This window comes from Paroedura picta, chromosome 2 (genome assembly GCF_049243985.1).
Source record: "Paroedura picta isolate Pp20150507F chromosome 2, Ppicta_v3.0, whole genome shotgun sequence".
Taxonomy (NCBI): Eukaryota; Metazoa; Chordata; class Lepidosauria; order Squamata; family Gekkonidae; genus Paroedura; species Paroedura picta.
In genome coordinates this window covers 123820214-123842962 of record NC_135370.1, presented here as the reverse complement: position 1 = coordinate 123842962, position 22749 = coordinate 123820214, and the positions used below count along the sequence as shown (strand labels likewise).

Below are 22749 nucleotides of genomic sequence, written 5' to 3'. Positions count from 1 at the left end.
TGAACATTTTCCATTTCTTTCTTAGTTCCTCTTGAAGTTCTCTGTTCATCCAAATAGGCTTCTTAGAGCTCCTGCAGTGTTTTCATATTTCTGGAATAGTCATTGATTGAGCATGCAATAGCTCTTGTTTGAGTAGCGCCCACCCTTCACATGCTCCCTTCCCTTCCAGCATTCTCGTCCATGGTATGACACTCATCATGTCTCTGAGTTTATTAAAGTTTGCCCTACGAAAATCCAACATTCGCGTCTGGCTACAAGCTTCCTTGGCTCCCCATCTCAAAAGGAATTCTATGAGGACATGGTCACTTCCCCCTAGGGTCCCCACCTCCTTCACCTCATCCACCAACTCTTGCCTGTTGGTCAGTATTAAGTCCAGTATGGCTGAACCTCTTGTGGGTTCATCTACCATTTGATAAATGAAATTGTCAGCCAGGCAGGTCAGAAACTTGCATGACTGAGGACCCTTCGCAGAGTTAGTTTCCCAGCACACATCTGGGAAATTGAAGTCACCCATGATGACAAGGTCCTGCTGTTTGGATATTTTCTCAAGCTGCTCACAAAGTGCAGCATCCACATCCTATCGTTGGTCAGGCGGTCGGTAGCAGACACCAACCACCACACTGTTTGTTTTCCCCTCGCTTATTTTCACCCAGATGCTTTCCACTGCAGATATGCTCTCCTTCACTAGCATTTCCTGACAGGTAAGCCCTTTCCTCACATACAGTGCCACTCCTCCACCTCTTCGATCTATTCTGTTTTTTCTGAACATATGATATGACAACCATCTTCAAATACTTGAAGAGCTGTCATATAGAAGATGGAGCAAAGTTGTTTTCTGTTGACCCAGAGGGTCGGATCAGAACCAATGGGTTGAAATTAATTTTCGGCTAAACACCCAGAAAAAGTTCCTGAAAGTTAAAGTGGTTCCTCAGTGGAACAGGCTTCCTCGGGAGGTAATGAGTTATCCTTCTTTGGAAGTTTTAAAGCAGAGGCTAGGTAGTCATATAAAAGAAATGCTGATTTTATAAAAGGCATATTGTGATTGGGTGGGCAGTAAGAGATGTGTCTCTTGTGGCCCTTTCTTGCATACCCAGGGAACTGCTAATTGTCGCTGTGGTATGGTAGGTGAATTTCCTCCAGGCTAGGCTAGATTCTGGAGATGTTTGGTGGAAGGATCACTTGGCATGAAATTGGGGTCACTGAGTTCCTACATTGTACAGAGGATTAGACTAGATGACCCTGGAAGTCCCTTCCAACTCTATGATTCTAGGTTGTAATAGCTGTTATGAGTCCACATAAACCCTTCACTGAGCCTGTGGGGTAGTGCGGAGAACTCCTGGCTGTCTGGCTCTGATTATGCAAGTAATTTGCACAAGGAAAGGAGAAGACTGTCTTCTCTCCTCCCACCCCAAGACAAAGCAATTACACTTGGCTCAGTGGCTAATCCCCTTAACGACCCTGTACTGTTTTTACCTACACGTTCTTTCCTGATGTAATAATTTATGGAAACCTTTCCTGCCTCACAATCACTGGTGCATCAAGATTCTATTAATATAAAGGGTCTGTCAGCCATGGCAGTATGCAAATCTGGCCAATGCCTTAAGACCACGTGAAACATTACGTTTCCCAATAAGCTCATCATAATTTCATGTTAGAGGCTGGTTCACACATTAATGCACTTTAGGCCATTCTGACAGTTCTCGTCTTAGCCCTGTAGCACATTGTATCACGGCTTTGTATCCTGTCCCTTGCCCTCCATATTTTTAAAGCTAGATTGGAAACCTACCATCTTCGTTCTCGTGTTCCACAAAACCCAGCCAGCTGCTCTGGACCCCCCTCTTTTCCTGCTGATCTTCTAAATCAGGTAAATATTATTCCTCCCTTTATTTCTTAGGTTCCTGTATGTATGTTTTGAATGTGCCCCAATATTTTCCCCAAATAAATTTCTTTGTGTGTAAGCTAAATCGTTATCATTATTTAAGAAAGATTTTTCACAGAGAAAGGACCCCATAAACATAGTTCGAAAGATCTTGCATTACCCAATCTCTTACAATATTCATAATTCCCCACAATTCCTTTTGAGGGATCCATTTTGGGTAACAGAGCAATGCCTTGGAACAAGTGCTAACCTACCAGTCTTTCCATAGATTGTTACAGTATAACAGGGTGCCAGTGTTTTGTTAGCCAGATTTCTTTTCTGTGCTTCTGGGAATAGGAAATCTCAGCTAAAAGAAGACTTGTCAGGAATCAGCAACACAGATTCCCAGTGGAAGCTTCTAACTGAAAGGATCATTTCACAGCCAGGTTGATGACAGCAGTAGCTTCATACCTGTCACATAGTTTGCTTCGGTCAGCTAGTATGTGAGAGCTAACGCTGTCATCTCTTCACTGGAGCAGGGGCAGCACAGGGGCCTGGGGGAAGAGATTAAAAATCACAGAAACATGACTGTAAGGAAGAAAAATGTGAATGTGTGTTTTGGGGAAACAGGAAACAAATCGGATGTTAGAGAAGTTCCCCATATTCTGTTAATCTGAACAAAAGCTCAAAATAAAACCTGCTGCTCCTTTTGAATTGGCCTGATGATGACAAAAAGCAGACTCCCTTGCCCTGGGGTTTTCTCCTTGTTGTCTGTTGGTGTAATCAGAAACGGGAACATTCTGCTATCACGACAATTTTCACTGAAATGACCCCTCTCACCCCACCACTACAAAACAATCCAGAGGAAATTAAGAAATCCTGCAATGGCCTATAATATCCCTGTTGCACCCTCATTTCTAGACTTTACATTTCCTCAATGAATTCAGATGAGGGACAAAACATAAGAAATATTTTCGGTCAGAAGATGCAGAAATTGGGCTCAGAAAAGAAATATCTTTCAGTCCTCCCTTCATAGTTAAGCCTATTAAAATCAGAACAGAACTGGTTACTTGGCCTTGGAAAAGAAGGCTATTTTCCATTACTTGAAGAACTATACACACATTCATCTGTTTGTATGGCTAGAATGCAGCCACTTTCATCCCTTCAGCTTTTAGGTATGGCTCCCATGAATAAGGATTAAAAAAGAAAAAGCAAATTTAAAAGCATTAGACTAGAAAAAGTTTTTTAAATAGGATGACTCAAAAATACCAAATTATAAGAAAGAGGTAATGGACAGCTAAAAAATTGTGAGGATTTTTTTAAACTGCCTGCTGTGTAAAACATAATGGCACTATAAAAATATTTGTGTGAGAAGAGGTCCACGACTGAGGGGCTACAGCTGAGAAGACCCTATTTCTGGTCCTTATACATCTCGCCTAATCCAGTAAGGGCACACGGGAAGTTCTTAGAAGCAATCTTAGGTTCATACAAAAGCTGCTGGTCCTTGAAGTTTCTATACAGCTTTCAATGCAAGCAACAAGTGTTGAGGCATTGTTTCATACATTCCAAACCCTTTTCAAAATCACTATAGTAATCTACTTTGAATGTAATCAAAGTATGAATAACAGTGGCCATATAATGATCTAGTGTTTGTTTACGTATATGAACAACATTGTTTTTGGACATCTTTTTCAACTTATATATGCTAATACTTCTATAAAAATGTTTTAAAGGATATAAGCAAAAAAGAAAAAAAGTTATAAAGATGAAGTTAAAGACAAATGAGTTGACAATAGCTAGGCTGGTAAAATTGAGAAGCAGTGATCCAAATAAAGACAACAGATGATATTTCAACCTTTAATCGAAATACCATGCTCAGACAGCGTTCCTTAAAAACTTGTTTTTTTCTCTTTTTTTCTAACATATCCTTATCCATTGTTGTTCCTCTATATATTTCTGAAGCAGCCTAGGGGGTGGGACATGTCCAGCTGTCCAAGTTGGAATAGAGCCAATCAGGGTGCAGCCAGCTTTGCTCTGATTGGCCCTGCCCCTGCGGCTCCCGCCCTCTGGCCGTGGACCCTAGCCTCTTTGCTCTCAGATGCTTCAGTGCCTGGAGCCAGCAGCAGGTGAGAGGGCCCTGGGCAAAGTGTTGTGGCGGAGGGCTTGCTAATGAGGGCCTCTTGGCCTGCTAGGCTGGGCCTGCTGACGAGCGCCTCCCGGCCTGCTGACTGCCTGCTAGCGAGCTGCCCAGCCCCCATCCACCCCACTTTATTTGGCTGCGAGCTGCGGCCCAAAGCCACCTTAAACTGCCTTGCCAGGGGTCAGGGTAGGGGACCCTTTCAGGGCCCGTTCTTAGGAATGGGCTTTGAAGCTAATTTATAAATGATTTGGATTTGGATGAGAGATTAGAGGGGATACTTATTAAATTTGCAGATGATACTAAACTGGGAGGGGTAGCAAACACAACTGAAGACAGCAACAGTATACAGGATGATCTTGATAGACTGAGAACTGGTTCTTTACTGAATAAAATGAAATTCAATAGGGACAAATGTAAAGTTCTGCATTTAGGTAGAAAAAACCAAAGACACCAATATAAGATGGGGGAGACTTGACTTAGCAGTAGTATGTGCAAAAAGGATCTAGGAGTCTTAGTAGACCATACATTGAACGTGCGTCAGCAGTGTGACTCAGTGGCTAAAAAGGTAAATGGGGATGGCACTGCTTTACTTTGTTCTGGTTCAGCCTCACTTGGAGTACTGTTTTCAGTTTTGGGCACCACAGTTGAAGAGGTATGTAGACAAATTGGAGTGTGTCCAGAGGAGGGCAACAAAAATGGTCACGGGTTTGGAGACCAAGACATATGAGGAAAGGTTGGGGGAGCTTGTTCTCTCTTGCCCCAGAGGGACAGACCAGAACCAATAGGATTAAATTAATTCTGTCTATACATCCGGAAGAAGTTCCTGACAGAGCAGTTTCTCAGGGGAATGGGCTTCCTCAGGAGGTGGTGGATTCTCCATCTTTGGACATTTTTAAGCAGATGCTGGCTAGCCATCTGATGGAGAAGCTGATTCTGTGAAGGTTCAAGGGGGTGGCAGGTTAGAGTGGATGAGCGATAGGTTTGTGAGTGTCTTGCATTGTGCATAGGGTTAGGCTAGATCAGCGGTCCCCCAACTTTTTAATGGTTGAGGACCGGCTCCGGTGGGTTAGAGCCGGCGGCCCAGGGGGTGGGGAAGAGCCGGCGGCCTAGGTGCCACACATGCACGCTAGCACCACCTGATGGTGAAAACATGCATGCTCAGTGAGGCCGCACATGCATGTTTTCACCAGCAGAGGAGCGCTAACATGCATGTGCGGCAGCTCCACGCATGCGCGTTTGTGTCCGCCAGCATGCTGGTGGCCGCGCCTGCCTCTTCCCCCCCCCTCTCGCAGCAAGAAGCTAGCCTGACCGCTGGTGAGCTTCTCGCTGCAGGGGGGGAGAGGCAGGTGTAGCTGCTGGCGGCCCATTACCGAGGCCTTCGCGGCCAGGTACCAGGTCGCCAACCAGGGGTTAACGACCCCCGGGCTAGATGATTCATGAAGTCCCTTCCAACTCTGTTATTCTATTATTGTTTACATTACTAACAACTGGGAGGGTTCATTTTGATTTGTGAAACTAAACAGGGATTGAAGAGTTAAGCCACTTCTTGTTATGTACAGTTTGAATCCAAGTTAGGGCTGCTCTTACAAGCAGTCTGACTTTTACAGATGAATGAACAGCTGCCATCTTTATCCTGTCTGTTCCTTGAGACACTGATGCATTTATTTGTTTTAAATATCTATATTTTCACTTTTCTCCTGGCTCAGGGTGGCTGGCGAACTTCCAGCCTCACAGATGACCCATTCCAGGAATGTTTTTTTTTTTGCTCCATTGCCATTTCACCTGGAAAGGCCAGTGGTCAAATGGGACTTCTTATCAACAACCATAGTTTCAGATAACTGCATCACCACTAGCAAAGAAAATCTTGAAACAATAAAATAAATCTTTTATACTATTCCTTCAATACTTCCCACTTTACTCCCCCATCCATTCTTCCCGCAGGGTAGTGGCACATACAGCAATACCTGCCAAAGTGAAAATTATAGTAATAGTACCTGAAAATGGTCGTCCTCTCTTATACAAGCTTTCAGAATCTCTAGGGGTTATTCATCTTGAACAGAAACCCCTTCTGGGATTTCATAGCCTCTCTTTAGGAGTGTAACAGAAATGTGATCCCAGTTTCAGAAAGACTTGATCTATAAAAGCTGGGCACTTCAACAATCATTCACTCATATTCTACCATGGCTTCATGTTTACAGAAACAATCACAGGTTTGTTTGACCAGAGAACCAAAGGCTCATCAGATCAAAAACGGGAAATGAAAGCTGGAAAGAAGATGGGGAGAGAGGCTCGAAATCTTTAAAAACATATTTAAAAGAAGAGAGTGCACTTTCATCATTCCCTAGATCTCCATGATCGGAATTGTAAAGTATAAATGTCAAAATGTACATAATTCAGAGAAGCAGATAGCAGTAAGCTTAAGATACACACTGCTGGAAGTTTTGGGATTCTTTCTTCCACCATTTTTTTAAAAATTCAAAGCAGCCCTGGCCAGGTTACAAGCTGGAACAAAGGAAGGACAGATGAAGATCGACTGTTTAACCCTCTCCATTCCATTTCTGTCTCAGTTCAAAATAAAACTTCAAAAGCTGTTGCTTATATGTATTTTTTCCTCACACATTTAACCTCACAGCTGGGGGTGGGGATCAGCTTGGTGAATACAATTCTGAATTTAAAAAGAAAAAACGTTCATGTCATTCCTGGATACTTTAGGTGGACCCTGCATTGAGCAAGGGGTTGGACTAGATGGTCTATAATATGACCCCTTCCATGATTCTAACTCTGGAGGGGAAAAAGTTAAGTTGCCTCTCTCTGCCTTCTCCAACTTTGATATAGTCTATGTAACACTACTGAGTTTTCAGAGATGGAGGAAAGAATCACAGAACTCAGGAGAACACGTCACATGAGCCTTGAGCACAGAAATCATTTGGAGGATTCTCTCTTCCTGCGTTTGCATAGAAAGCAGATTCGGCTGGGAAGTCATAGGGAATGTAAAGAATTCCAGCAATGTTCATTATACAAACAGCCACCTGTGCCACACACAGCATGGCACTTCTCTATTCAGTTGTTCTCACAAGCTGTGACCTTCCTCATCATTATTAACCTGACAACAGCACACTGATCTTGCAACTCTCCCTTATAACAATGGAGTCAAAGACTTGATTGGGATGTTCTTTAATTTTTAACTAATTCACTAGGTTCTTGGCATTGTCTATCTTGTCTAGATGAAGTTTTAAGAGACAACACAAAATTTCAACCCAGCCATTACAATCAACTTCACTGAAGCTATTTCTCATTTAAACATATGAAAGCCAATATTTTCCAGATTCTACCAAGAGTACACAGGCTATATATGTGGCATGCAGTCAAAGAACCTAACACTGACATCTTAAACATTTTAGGATGGCACTATGAGCAACCCATACCTGGAATAATTCCATGTTTCAGTTCCAGCCTTCCACCAAATGTAAATAAAAGGTTTTCCCAGCTATTTTAAATAATAGGTTGTCTATAAGGGCACTTGTGTGTGTAGAGTGTGTGCATGTTTTTTGGCTGATTTTCCCTTTTCCCTCTGGGGACCCCCCCATACCCCATTCCAAAGTCTGCTGAACATTGAGGGCTGTGTTTGGCTGCAAGAGGCCCAGAAATGGCACCCTGGGATTCAGGGTAGCCAAGAAAAGCCTCTGCCCTGAGAAAGTTTACTCATGAGTAAGTCTTGTGAGGTTTGAAATTTGCAATCTGAGAAGGGGGGTATGCTTTGGGGGTAACCATCACAGGCAATTGCAGAGGGAAATTAATGCTGATGTGGGTGGGACTGGGGAGATGCTGTTTCCCAGTAGTACCTTCCCAGTAGAAGAAGAGTTGGTTTTTATACCCTGATTTTCACTGCCCAAAGGAGTCTCACAGTGGCTTATGATAGACTTCCCTTCCTCTCCCCACAGCAGACACCCTGTGAGGTAGGTAGGATTGAGAGATCTCTGACAGAAATGCTCTGTGAGAACAGTTTCTAACAGGACCGTGACTACCCCAAGGTCACCTAGCTGGCTCAAGGTCACCCAACATGTGGAGAAGCAGGGAATCAAATTCTGGCCAATGACTTCTCAGAGCAATCCAAGGAGGGAGACGCTCACGTATTTCCTACATGGAGAGGTGATTGTATGGTTAATAAGGTTTACAATTTGAGAAGGAAGGAATGCTTTTGTCTTCTGTGTTCTCTCTCTCTCTCTGCTACACAGCCCCCTGTTGCTGTCCCAAGCAGCTCTTTCCTCCAGGGGAAGTGATCTTTGCAGTCTGGATAGGAGCTATCATTCCAGGGCATCCCCAGGTCCCACCTGAAGGTTGGCATCCTCCCTGGGGCACAGTGCCACAGAGACCTCCCTTTCCTCCAGGCGAACTGATCTGTGCAATCTGGAGATTCTGGGGGTTCTCCAAGTCCCCCCTGGAGGCTGACATCCCTGAACAGTGGCAGGGATGCTAGCCTCCAGCTGGGACCTGGAGATCCCACTTCTGGGGGGTACTTGAACCTGGAAAAATATTTTAGGAGGTTCTCAATGGTAAAAAAGTTGAGAAAAGCTGGCATAGAGGCAGTAATTGGTAGATTGATAAACCCTCTGTAAGTTCTTTGTAATTGTTAAACCCTCTGTAAGTTCTTTGCCAATCAATGTTTTCATGTTTGATTGTAATATCCAACAGTTTTTGATTTGCTTTGATATTGAACTGACCTGAAGAATGTACAGACTGAAAGGTTTTCAGTTCTTCAAGTCAATTTTGCCATCAATTAAATATTTTAATTGAAGGAAGGAACTGTGACATATTTATGAATGATTTGATGTTTATTGCTATTAGCAATTATTGCTACATAGCATTTCTCTTTGTTTCCCACCTGGAGCCTGGCATCCCTGTATCTCAATGGGATCCAAAGCCAGAGATTCCCACCTCCCAAGTAGCCCTTTTCTGATCTCAGTTGCCTGGAAATGATCTGCAATTCCAGCAAATTCCCAGATCCCAACCTCTCTGGGCCACAGTGCCCAAGCAAGCCCTTTCCTCCCCAGGAGTCTGGAGATGAGTTGTCATTGCAGAGCCCCCCTAAAAACAGCCATTTCCCCCTGGGAAGCTGATCTCTATAGTCTGCAGATGACTTCCAATTCCAAGAGATTTCCAGGCTGCACCTGGAGGCTGGTGAACCCTGGGTCAGGAATATTCCCCGAGGTTTGAAGGTGGGGAGTCCAGGGGAAGGCAGGAGCTTTTGCCATGTAGCCAGGCCCCAGGAAGGCCACCGTGCAGGTGTTTCCCTGCGTGCAACGGGCTTTCCCTTTAGTAAGATATAAACCCCCACAAAGATAAAAAAGTAAAAGTTAAAAAATCAACCATAATCTGGCAGCCAAAATGAAAAAGAAAAGAAAAAAAATCTCCTCCTCCCTGCCCACCCTAGTATATACTTATTCCACTCTTCCTTCAAGAAGCTCAGTTTACTTTTATAATAACCCTGTGATGTAGATTAGGCTGAGAGTGACCGACTCATGATCATCCAGCAAGCTGCATGGCTGAGTGAAGATTTGAATTTGGGTCTTTGAGATCCCTTTCCAACATTCTAATGACTATAATCGTGCAGACTCTGTTGCTTAACCCAGTGGTCCCCAACCCCTGGTCCGGGGACCAGGACCGGTCCGTTGATCCGTCGGTACCGGGTAGTGGCTCCTCCTCATCCTCATCCCTGGCTGCTACCTCGGGGGCTGCCCTGCCACTCTGCTGCCAGCTCACCTTTGGCACTCTCCAGCGGCCGCCATGGCTGGGACTCCCCCTTGGCATGGCACTGTGCAGCTGCTGCTGGCAGTGTCCCCCAATGGGCAGCGGGAAGTCAGGGGCGCCAGTGGGAAAGCAAGTGGAGCAGGGGCTCCAGCAGCAGCAGCAACGTCCTTCGGCAAAAGACTACCCCCCCCCTGGGCCTCAGTAAAATTGTCAAGCATTGACCAGTCCCCGGTGATAAAAAGGTTGGGGACCACTGGCTTAACCCTTTGGAGTTTCCAGCAGAATTGCTCCCAGCTTTGCTAGTGTTCTTCCACATCCAAGATTCTGTGTGTGCTTATGCCTTATACCTTGTGTGTTTATATTTACAGTAACACAGGTTTTTGCAGCATCTCCTCTGCAACTCTCTTATTTCTTCATCTATTCTGGCTACTGATCTCATCTTCAATGCCAGCATCTGTTCTCAATCAGATGCTGGGCCAAACATTACTAGAACAAGAACAATGGATACATATCCTGCATTCAAAGAAACACAGCAGTGTTGGCAGTGAAGTTGGAACCAACTTGAAACTAGTAATTATTAGACATCAAATTTAGCCATGCTGCCCCATACACATAATTTTCACTAGGCCAAATTCGACTTCAGTATAAAGTCCTTTGGAACTCACTTGAGCTAACTTGTTCTGCCAAGTATTAACAGCTAACTAGACTGGAGTGGACAATTCTTCCAACCGACAAGCAGAAGTTGGTTGTACAGATTTCTTAAAGATGATCATGGGCATAAATTAAGTTTCAGGTTTTATTTATGTTAAGCATATAAGCAGACAGGACAATTCAGCATTCATTGTCACAATACAATCAACATATGTTTGGTTCCTTCCTCTTTGTGTCTTGCCTGGTTTCTATTTTTAGACTGCCCCTACTGGCAGCATCCTGATGTACTTACTATTCAGTGAAGAATCTGGCAATACCATATTGACTAATATCCTCTCTGCTTTCTAGCAGCTGGCTCACGGCATCTTCCATATAAGTGAGGACATGTCTCTGAGCTGAAAACAAAGAGAGACAGAATACAAGGAAATTGAAAAGTTTGTGATCATTGTAATCTGTTGGTTGTGCCTTCTATTCACAGGACAAGATTTCTAACCAGTTAACGGGTTTTGAAAACTTACCTCTGGTTTCCCAGGGAAGCAAAACATCTGGGGCATTTTGAATGAATTTTAGTCACTGTTAGGCTAGCCAAGACAGAAGACTCTTCCAGATTTCACCCCTTTGCTTTCACTAACCATCCACTGCAGTACCTCTGTAAGTGATGGGAAAGAGCTAGTCCTCCCACTCAAGGATAGCCTTCCCGCTTGATTTTGTCTACTATAGGAGACAATTACTACAGTGTGAACCCAGGGTATTTGATGATACTTGGAATCAGAGAAGTGCAGGCAGTCTGGGCTGATTATTTTAATCAAACAAGAGAACTTGACACATAGTCATCAGCTTACAAGGAAGAAGAAGCAGTTCTGGTCCCTGTAAAGCCTGCCAGAACCGCACATAACTCCATTTTACCAGTTCAAGGGCAAGGAACAGTATTCCCTAAGAAAATAGTCCAAGGAAATATATTTGAAGCACAAGTGGCTGAAGTTATCTGTTCCTTGACAGCTTGGTACAGATTATATCTTCTAATTTCCTGCTTCTGAAGAACCATCAGAGTTCCAAAACCTAAGCAAGCCTATTCCACCCATTCTTGGTACCCTGAATGGAAACCCTATTTTATTTCAAAATGACTCATGGCTGACAAGTGGAAAGGAAGAGCAGGCAGCTTTAAAGAGAGACCTGGGTCATTATTTGCAAGGGGTCATTATGATTAAAACTTCAGGTGAGTTCTGATCACTATCAGGGATTTTTCCTCTGTCTAGAGCACATCTTAGTACAATAGCAGAATGGATAAAGCACTCCCTGGAAAATACCTTGCAAGCTGATAGTAAGACAGTGAGCCAGAGGTTCAAAGATATTATCTGGCAATAAAAGATACAGGGCGTAGCTTTATTTAATTATTTTAATGCAAAGGAATAAATTTTAATTTACGTGAGTGATTAAAGAAAAATAACTCTGCACACCTGTGTCGCCTCAGGGAAGAACATGTCATGCAGCTCAGTCAGTCACACTCCTTCGTTAACAGCAGCCAGGTTATTTTCAGCCCTTTCCACGCTCCCTTTTGCCTCCATGCCCAATTTTTGCACTTGAAGATCACTCCTCCCAGAAGAGATTTGAGCCAGTTACTTATTAAACCCAAACGCAACATGCTGGCCCTCTTTTCCCACTGCAACCAGCAGCATTTTCTGACTCCATGGAGAAGGAGATACACTTCTAATTTGGTCGGCTCCTAAGGCCAAATCCCTGACACGTAAAATGTGAAGCCTGCATCTGGTACTGAAGGGCCATTTAGTCTGAACCCACAGGCCTATCACGTGTACATTTCACCTTCTTGACTATATTCCACAATGTACAGTATTCAAATCCTCATCATGATGCTGCAACAATAGTTTGCAGTGGCTGCTTCCGCACGAGGATTCCCCCAGTTTGCTCTTGTTGCTACTGCTTACAAATGCATTCACAGCAACAGCAGAGCCTCTTCACAAGGATTTTCTACTTGCTTTCCCTCACACCCATTCTGCCCCTGCCCCAGTCTGTTTTTATCTTTTGAAGTATCACTCTATTGCTTCAGAGTGATATGCCTACTACTATGTCTTTTACAGAAGGCAAGAAACCCAGGGGACACAAGGAGGGAAAATGGCAGGCATGAGGAAACATGCAGAGGGAACGGTGCAAAAATTCCAGTCGCACAGTCGCCCAAATGAGACACGTGGGTCCAAACAAGGGTTCGTCAAGGTCCACAGGACCCTGGACAGCAGCCCCTTTTATGGGTCAGGCAGCCCAACAGGCCGGCGGCAGCATCATTTATTCCAGCAGAGAACCCGGAGGAGAGCCAGGAGCCAGCTGCAGCCTCACTGAATTCCACAGGAGATTTTAGAGAACAGCCAGAAGTCAACTGTAGAATCATTTACTCCAGAGGAGACCCTGGAGAAAAGGATGGGCATACACCAGGCTCAAAGGAAAGAGGGGAGAGAGGTTATGAAGAGGAAGGGGAGTGGATAAAGTTTTAAAACAGTGGTTCGGGACCCCATTTGGAGTCGCCTGGTCCCTTCTGGGGGGTCCCCAGGTTGGTTGCTGCGGTGGCAGCAGCAGCTGGAGGTGGTGGGCGGTAGCCGCAAGCGGTAGCTGGTGGCAGCGGTGGGCGGCTGCAGGTGGTGGCCGGCAGCGGAGGAGCCATGGCAATGGCCGACTCCACACCACCCAACTGTTGTGTGCCTGCACACGTGTATTCACACATGTGCATGCTTGCACACGCACACTGCCCATGCGCACAATGACCCCACCGCTGCCATGGTTGGGGTTGCCAACTCAGAGCAGTTGAGAACCGCTGGTTTAAAAGGAAACTCCCCTGGAGGCCAAGGAGGATTAGACTGCAAGCTGGAGACTTTGTAAACTGCCTTTACAGTCAGGGAATAGGCCCAGAGTCAGGGCAAGTCACCCTCTCTCATCCTATAACTGAAGCCTTGGAGCGTCCCCACAAAGGGTGACCAGACAGTGGAAAGCGGCATCAGCCCTAGAGCAGCTGTGCATCATGACAGATTGATGCGGGAATCCACAACTCCCCGTCCACACAGATCCCAAACTCACACTGGGTACAATCTTCTTGGAAAGATTGTACCACAGCAGGTCTGGGAAGCCTTGCAAAGGAAGCAGAGGAACTCCCCCCCCCCCTAAAATATAGCTGCAGTTTGAGGTGGCAAAACAATGTAAGTGACCAATGTCACAGTACTTCTCAACCAACTCCTATTTCTGCAAAATATAACAAATATTTAACTGCTAGTGTTTATTTATTTTATTTATTTTTTATTTTATATGGGGGAAATGGTTAGTTTGTTTAAAGATTGCTTGCATGCGTTAATTATCTCTGGTATTTCTTTGCTACTCTCTCTTTTTCAACTTTTTGATCATGGAGTTGCCCCTAGAATACGTTTTAGGCTTCAAAGAGCCCTGGAACCATGCTGGAAGTGATGTCAGCTGGCTATGCCTCGCTGTCATGCCCAAGGAGGATGGAGGTGGGGGGGAGAAGCAAGGTAATCTGAGGCAGGAGTAGACATCCAGGATTCACCCCCTTTTCCAGGCATGGTAACCATGTGAAAATGCCAACCCCGGGTCAATGGAAACTGCCAGTTCTCCAGTCAAGGAATAGCTTGTGGCTAAGTCCATTAAGGGAGGATATAGGGGAAAGGCCGGGAACTCCTCGGAGGTCTCAGGGATCCCCAGAGCAGCAGTGGGCCCTGATTGGGTATCCCTGCTCTATCACCTCCTTGATATTTTCTTTTCTGCTCTCCTCCATCCCTCCCTCCCTCCCTCCCTCTCAAGAGTTAGTGCTCACATTTTGTTGGGGCAGATAAGGGCTGAAGTAGCTAAACAAACATTCAATGGTCTGAAGTTGGTCAAAAGTACAATTTGCATACTGTATATACTCGATGATTGTATATACTCAATGATTCTGTGTCTGAAAAATGCAAATACTACAGGTACTGCTTTGGCTAATGACATACTGGTTAATCACTGGGGGTACTTGATTAATGATATGTGTGGTGAGGCTTTTCTCTGGGATAGTTATCAGTCTTGTCTCCTCTGCTGATTCTCTGTCTTTTGGCTCTGTGATGGTCACAAATCTGTTTATTACTGACCTGAATTTGGGGAGGGGGTAGAAATAGATAAGGTAGTTTTGATGCATCCCAGATTCTTAATACATTTTTTAAATTGTGATACTGATGAATGTAAGCCTAGCTCAAAAAAAGAAAAGAAAATATTTTAATAAATGTCATATACCTAAATCTGAACCACATCACTAGATCCATAAAATGAAAAACGAAACAAATGAGAGGGAATTTCTCTGCAAAACACAAAAAAAGTCTCAAGTTGGCAGAAAAAAATGAAGTGTTAAAAAAATCAAGGTATTTGTACTCCCCAAAATAACAGAAACAATGACTACAGCTTTTAGAAATTAGTATGCTCTCAGTGGCAATTTTGGAGGTTGCTAGGTAACTGCAACAATATTGCTGAGCCTTCCAAGCTTTGGTTTCTGTAAAGCAATGTCATGGGGAGGGGGAACAGGGGTGGATTTACAAACACAATCAGCGCTGGAATATTTCTCCACCCCCCTTGTCATGTCCCCTGGTGAAAGGGGTCATACCAGGCACAGGCCTGGCAGTGACCACCAGAAGCTCATGTAAATGAGCCTAGCCCAGGATCAGCAGTCCCTGCACAAATGGGAAGGAGGGAAAGCTGAAGACAGGATGCCTATAAAGATGAGTTGGCTGGTAGGTGAGAGATAAGCAAGAAAATGGGAGAGGCTATGGAGCTGTTGGGGGAGGGAAAGAAGAAATAATGAGGGAAACATAGGAGTACATGAATTGCCTCCAAATCCTTGATGGTCCTCAACATGTCTTAACAAAATAATTAACTCTTAAATTTGACATTTTTAGAAAGTTGTATCCACAAATAATAGCTTATTCATTTTAACTCAATAATACCAGTATACATGCATCAGGAATTAATGGGTGACATTCTCAGATGTACATCAATCAGGATAAATGTAATAAGAGCTTCATTTATGCCTGGGCTCATCCCCTTCAATCATTTTTACTACCAGTGCAGTGAATCAGGGAATAAGCAAAATAAAATGCCTTTGAACAAATGCAGAGTGACTTTGCCTTCCCTCTAAGTAACTGGCTGCATGCTGCAAATCTACCGACACTGGCTGTACACTGCTGTTTACTTTCTTCTGGCCTCACCTTACTCTTGAATTGCCTGATTCTCCAGATCCCTTTTCTCCTGCTACCCCAAACTCTCTCTGTCCTCCACCCACAAAGCTCAGGTAATTTTCCTTTCAAATCATACACCGTCCTTATCTCTGTCCTCAGCTAAATGCCTCAGATGCCCACCAATGTGTTGGCAGAGCTGAGCACATGCTGCTTAAGAACAAAATAGATTTACTAAATAAGAAAACAAACTGTACTTGAGGCAGGGCATCATGGTGGAGTAGCAAGACAGGTTTTTGCTCATCCCTGACAATGCAAAAGGATTCTGACTACAGATCTGGCAAAGAGGTGGGGGGGCGTGATCCCCCCCCCCCGGAATCTCTCCCCAGCAGCTTCTAGCACTAGGGTTTTGACAATGCAAACTAGCAGGTCTTTATAAGTCCTTTGAAACAACATAGTCGCTTGAGTGCTGGGCTCAGACTCCAACCTACCACTGAACTTTTACACCTCCCTTTATTTTCTTTGCTTGTTTAATAACTTGAGAATTATCATCAAAAGACTTGCCCGGTAAGCTTACTGACCAATTGATCCTGTTTCGTTCCTTTTGCAACTTCTCTTCAACTTTCTTTTTCCTTCTCCCTAACTGAGTAATGCCTTACCTGACTGAAAACTCTGAATTTGACGCAATAGGGAAGAGAAAAGTCTCTCATCCACTCACCCAACCCTCTGCTTTTAACACCATACTTTTATTCTCAGGAAGGTTAACTGCCAGATACTCAACCAAGACTTGCCTATGAGGACAGGAACCTGATATATACAGCATAAAGACGGGGGCTAGGGTGGCTATTTCCATGGAATCACAGAACTTTCCCTATGGGCCTAGAGGAAGTCAAAATATTAATGAGAGCGTTGTCCCTAGACAAGCGGGAAGAAGTGTGCCCAGCATTGTAGACTAGCTGATCCAAGCGTTTTGAATTACAATTCCTTGGAATACAGTCTTTCAAAGAGTTTGGCTGAGCCGGTGTTTCTAAGCTAATGCAGGTGCATGGAGAACAGCTCCAACTTAAAGGCAAAGAGAAGAGAAAGAAGGGGACAGAACGGGAAGGACCAAGCAAGCAGATTTAAATTGGCGATATAAAGAGCACTCTGGAGTTAAAGTGAAACTGGTTAATTGTAGTAACAAACTTAAACAAATTAATTTGATGCATTGTCAAAATTAATATTGATATACCCAAAAGACATAATTGAATGAATTGCTTTTTTGACTAAGAAACTGATGATTTAAATTGAGATAAACATAAATATTAATGAATTGAAGATAGCAAAATTTGGTGGGATAGTAGTGTGATTAATGTATGTTGATCATTGCTTATTGTTGATTGTCTTATGTAAACAATCTAATTAATTTTAAGGTCAAGGGCTAAATTAATGTCTATAAAATTAAGACACTTTGCTAAATCACCTAAAATGAAATGCTTGGCCTATCTAATAGCCTTCTGGAGAAATAGAAAAGGTATGTCTCATGGCAGGAAAGTACTAGGAGCCTCTGGCACAACCAAAAAATAGTAGAAGAACTGGAAGAGGAAGAAGGACAAACTGATACAGTTCAGATAATGAAAGGAATAGACAAACATACTAAAGAACTTAGAGCACTGATTGAAGGAGTAATCAAACAAATTGTAGAAGCCAAAACTGATTTGGAAGCCAAAATTGATAATCTAAAAAAACCCAGTAGAAGCCAATTCCAAGCAGATATAAGAAAATCAGACTAAAGTTTTAAAGGTCAAACAAGAGGTAGCCGATTTAAAGGATTGGAAGAACCTGGCTGAAGAAAAGTTTGAAACTTTAGAGATACAAAATAGGTCAAGAAACTTGAGACTGAAAGGGGCCCCTGAAGAATTTGGTAAACAAGACCTATAACTGTAAGTTACAGAATTAATACAAGACTACTTGACTGATGACAAAATCTGAATCCAGAAGACCTTCTGGATCTTTTCAAGTGCAGCATTTCGAGGTAAAAAATCAAGAGAACTGATAATCAGCTTTGAAAGTAAACAAACAAGAGACGTAGTTCTACTGAAGAACCATACTGAGCCGTTGAAGTATTTTACGATCTTCAGGCAGATACCCTTGGTGAAAGAACTTCTTCCAGCAGAAACTTCTTCAAAGAGAAATACAATATTTTGTATTCCCTTTGCCCTAGAAATGCTACTAGCACAAGGAAGACAAGTTATCAAGACAATTCAATAAGTGCAAGAAATATCAGACTAGCTTGACAGAACTCCACCTAGACAACCCGCATATCAACAGAGACAACTCCCAGCTCAGAACCCAGGATCAGAACCAGCACACTTATAAATAATCTAGTTAACTTTCAGATGAAATGGAGAAATATAAGATAATGTCAATAAATGTCAATAGATTAAACTCTCCAACTAAAAAGTCAAGAATTTTTAATCAATTAAAGAAGACTGCAGCAGATACGATATATTTTCAGGAAACTGATTTGAAGAAAAATATCAAAACCTGTTACATGGGAAGAGCCTTTGTGGCTTCAGCCAATGTTAAACTGAAAGGTGTAGTACCTTATATATTGAATCAAAACATAGCTGCAGAAATATTGATGCAAGACGAAGGTCGAAACATTGTTTTAAAAATTACTCTCCCTGATGGTAAATAATGGATGTCAATAAATATTTATGCTCCTAACAATGGCAGGGAAAAGGTTTTTTTCTATTTTTTTAAACTATGGAGTTCTACAATCATGACTTAGTTCTTATTGGTTATCTGAATGTGGTTCCAGACCCAAAATTAGAAAAATCTTACAGAAGCTGAGGAGGAAAACTTTCTAAGGCTGCCCTGAACAATTTTAAACAGCTAAAACTGGTAGACATCTGGAGAAAAAAGAACCTAAAGAAACGTGGTTATTCCTTTTTTCAAATAGGCATAGTTCATATTTTAGAATAGACCAATGTTAGCTCTCTGAAATAAGGATGCCTATAGTTCACAACGTTGAGATTTTACCCAATACTTACATGGATACCCAGTACCCAATACCATTGGAGCTTCAATTTCAGTATCTCAGAACAGGGATAAGACAATGGAGGATGAATGATATCCTTTTAGAAGACAAACAAAGATTGGGAAAATTACAGAAAGAATTGCAGGAATTTTTTCAACTTAATACAACAGAGGGTATGAAAAATCAGTGATTTGGAAATAAGAAAAGCCTTTATTGGGGCAAGCTAACTGGATAAAATTCAACTTCAAAAAAGAAAAAAGACAAGAAATAAAAAACACATTGGAACGATTACATTCCTTGGAACTGATACACCAGACAACTCATTCCAAGGTGATTTGGAAGCAAATTAAGTACCTAAGACTACAAAGAGATCTCATAGAAACAAAGGTAATGAAGAAAAAGTTGGACTTTCTAAAACAAATTTTTTGAGCATGCTGATAAACCAGGCAAGTGGTGGGCATATCAACTGTGAAGAGAATCTAACAGAAAATCCATATATTCAATTAAATGTTTAGGTACACAATACCGAACAGAGAAGGAAATCCAAAAATGTTATCTTCACTTTTACCCAAAGTTATATAAACCAACAGAACAACATCAAGCTTTTAATACCATTTTGGACTACCTGGACACTATTCCCATGAAGAAATTTTTTGCAGAATACAGTAGAATTTTCTGCAGAACACAATATTAAATCAGAAGGTAACAATTCAAGAAGTAATTGATGCAATAAAAGCAATGAAGGTGGATAAGGTGCCAGGCCCAGATGAGCTAACAACAATATTATAAGAAAATTATTCATATTTTAACACCAGATACAACTTTTCAATGAAAGTATGGATATCCACGAACATGGGGACAGCTTTTATAACTTTGATTCATAAAGAAGGAACTGATCCTCAGACTCTCCAATCATATAGACCTATTATTTGGCTTAATGTGGATTATAAAATTCTTGCCAAAATTTTAGTGGAGAGACTTAAGAGATGTACAAGCTATGTTGTAGATGAAGATCAGACTGGTTTTATTCCAAAAATACATATTAAAAACAACATAAAATTCATCTTGAATGCATTGGATTATACCCGGAAAAAGAACTTACTTTCAGCATGTGTCTTTCAATAATGTTCAATGGGACTTTCTACATGCAGTGCCTCAGGTAATAGAATGTGGGGATACCTTTTTGAAATGTATTCAACAAATATATTTTAAACAAAAAGCAAGACTTAGTAAATGAAATGGTCACAGAGGAGAAAGTTAAAATACAACAAGGAACAAGGCAAGGATGTCCTCTTTCCCCACTATTAATTAATTTAGAGATAGAAGTCCTTATGGCTAAGATACGAACTTCACCAGAAGTGACAGGAAACCTGATGCTAGAAAATCAAGAATTTAAGATAAGGACAAAAGACCAATTGAAAAATTTCAATAGCTCTGGAATTAGTATTTGGACTTTATTAACAAATAGGTAATAGGTTTAAATATATGTATAAGTGGTTATGATTAATATTGGGCAAGAACACTAGTACTGATGTATTATCAAGCTGTTATTAGACTAAGGTGACCAGATTGTGAGGGATCTAAGGCAGGACACCGGGGGGGGGGCTCCTGCTCGGTGGCAGCGGGGGGGCCGCGGCCGGGGGGCAGTGGCAGCTCCTGCTTGGCAGTGGGGGTGCTCTCCTCCTGTCCCCTCCCAGCTTGCTCACCTGCTGGCCAGCGGCTTCGGGGAAGGGTGGGTGGAGGCTGCGCCAGGCCCCATGCCAGACAGTCTCTTCAAAGCCGGGGGTGGGGTCGAGGCAGCTGCCCGGCCGCTCCCGCCCCATCAGGGCTTTTCTGCGTAGCTGGGGGTGGGGCCGAGGCAGCTCAGCTGCCTGGCCACCCGCTCCTCTGGGGTGCCGCTAAGCCTGGGGCGGGTCGAGGCAGCTGCCTGGCCGGCCGCCCCATCCGGGCTGGCCTGCTGCGCGGTTCCACCGCCGCCTCACCTCGCACCGCCTCGCCCAGCGCCACCACTTGCCACGCCACCTTGTCATTGCGGGGCAATTTAAGCAACATGGCGGGACGCAGGGCGACTTGCCTGGAGGCGAGGCAGTCCCGCCAGAAGTGGGATGGATGGGCACCTTATATTAGACTCCCTTCCCCTGCCTTTTCCCTCCCTATTATTTCCTTTTCCTATGTAATTTTGAAAACTAATATATTGATTTAAAAAAATGAAAAAGAAGCCTGTCTGTCTGCACTAGCTGGAGGGAGGAATTGTTCTCAGAAGTACAGGGAAAACACTGAATAAACCCATCATAGGCAAGAAGGGAAATTATTGGAAATGATTACTACTCTATTTTGTTCTATTCTATTCTAGCTAGCTGTTACCTTCACTGCCTCTGCAGGATTTTCCAGTCATTTCTTTGTATATGTGCACTGTAGATCTTGCATATTCCAATACAATGTTGATCCCAAAATCTTAAGAGACACCCTGCCACATCTACAATATATTTTAAATATTTAAGTAAAATAAAATTACTGATAATCTGCTTCTATTTAATAGTACATTGCCCAACCTTCCATTTACAGCCTATCTAGTACATCATGCAAAGTAATATACATTTAAAGTAATATACAATACTGCATTCCCACCCTTCTTTGTCTATTAAGGCAGGGGTAGTCAACCTGTGATCCTCCAGATGTCCATGGACTACAATTCCCATGAGCCCCTGCCATGGACATCTGGAGGACCACAGGTTGACTACCCCTGTATTAAGGGACTTGCGTTGAATCACCATCTCTGCCTATGTTTAGCCAACCTAATCAAGTCTGTGTCATGTTCGGTACAAGTTGAGGAGAAGAGGCCTTAAGATAATGCAGCCTGATGAAAAATTCTGGTGAATTCTAAATGCACAAAACTATTTATTTAGACCCCACTTTTCTCCCCAATTAGGACCCAAACCAAATTACAATATTCTTCTCTCCACCATTTGACCATCACAACGTTCACCTTGCAAGGTAAGCTAGGATGAAAGAGAGATTATTCCTAAGAACTTGAAAAGTAAGAATTTTAAACAGGTCTCCCGGATTCTAGTCTAACATTCTAACCACTAAAGCATGCTAACACTGGAACAAAAATATGGTTCTATATGTAAAATCTCAAGAGGTAAGGTACAAGATTTGTTTGTTTATGAGCTGTCTCTAGGTTCATTGTTTGATAAATCACATAACAACTCCAATAATGTCATTTTAAAAGTGTCGGGAATGGCCCGACTTGCAGCCAAAGATCCTCTCCCCACAGGCAGACTAGCAGTCTCTCGGGAACAGGGGGCAGCGGCCACAGACCCATACGCGGGAGAGACAAAGGAGGAAAGTGAACAGAAAGGAAACGAAGAACGCCGACAGACTGGTCGCGCCCGGCTCAAAGTGAGGGCAGAACAGATAATGAAGAACAGGTGTACCCGGAAGAACTGGTGGGAGGTTCTTGAGGGCTCGGGAGGTGGGGACGAGGAGAGGAAGGATATTTAAATGGGGCAGTCGGCGTCTGTGAGGAGGCGGGGTTCAGCATAGTGAGGAAACTATTCTGAACCCAGGAGTCGTGAATGCAAGTCATTCAACAGGACTCCGTTCTGAGACGCTGCCTATCCTGAGAACTATCTTTCCTGGCCTGGTCTTCAGCTCCCGACATCGTGGCGGAGAAGGAACAAGAAACCCCGGACCCTGACAAATTGGTGGCCCGTACGGGGATCCCTGGGGGTTTACCACGCCTTGGACCGGTAATTCCACGCATTCCGCCTCGTTCTTCGTCGGGAGTCAGTTCCTTGTTACGCCCAGCTAGCTTTCAAGCTCCCCCCTCCCATGCAGCCGGAGCTACAAGTCTGATAGAAACCCAAGAGGGGGAGGAGACAAGGAGCAGAGGGCTGGAGGGGCAGACAGGGAAGAAAAAGCAGGGAACTGCAGGAGCTCCTACAGCCATGGATTTTGAAACGTTTGGGAAGTGGATGGCAGAACACCAAGCTCAGGTAATGGAAAGAATGGCACGGCAGCAGCAGGAGGCCCAAGAAGCCTTAATGCAGCGGTTTCATCAGGCAGTCTCTGCATTAGCTCCGTCAGCTGGCAGTGCTGGTAATACTAATCCAATAGCATTGCC

The 22749-nt window shown here is 43.4% G+C and overlaps 1 protein-coding gene across 3 annotated transcripts in view; it reads right to left on the bottom strand.

Moving 5' to 3' along the window:
- The window catches only part of CSTPP1 (centriolar satellite-associated tubulin polyglutamylase complex regulator 1), a 148446-nt gene that overhangs the window by 107655 nt on the left and 18042 nt on the right, over positions 1 to 22749 (bottom strand). For all 3 annotated transcript variants that reach the window (XM_077322379.1, XM_077322377.1, XM_077322378.1), the window contains one exon: positions 10690 to 10792. In XM_077322379.1, the coding sequence (XP_077178494.1) occupies positions 10690 to 10792 (103 nt within the window). The remainder of the gene's footprint in view (positions 1 to 10689; positions 10793 to 22749) is intronic.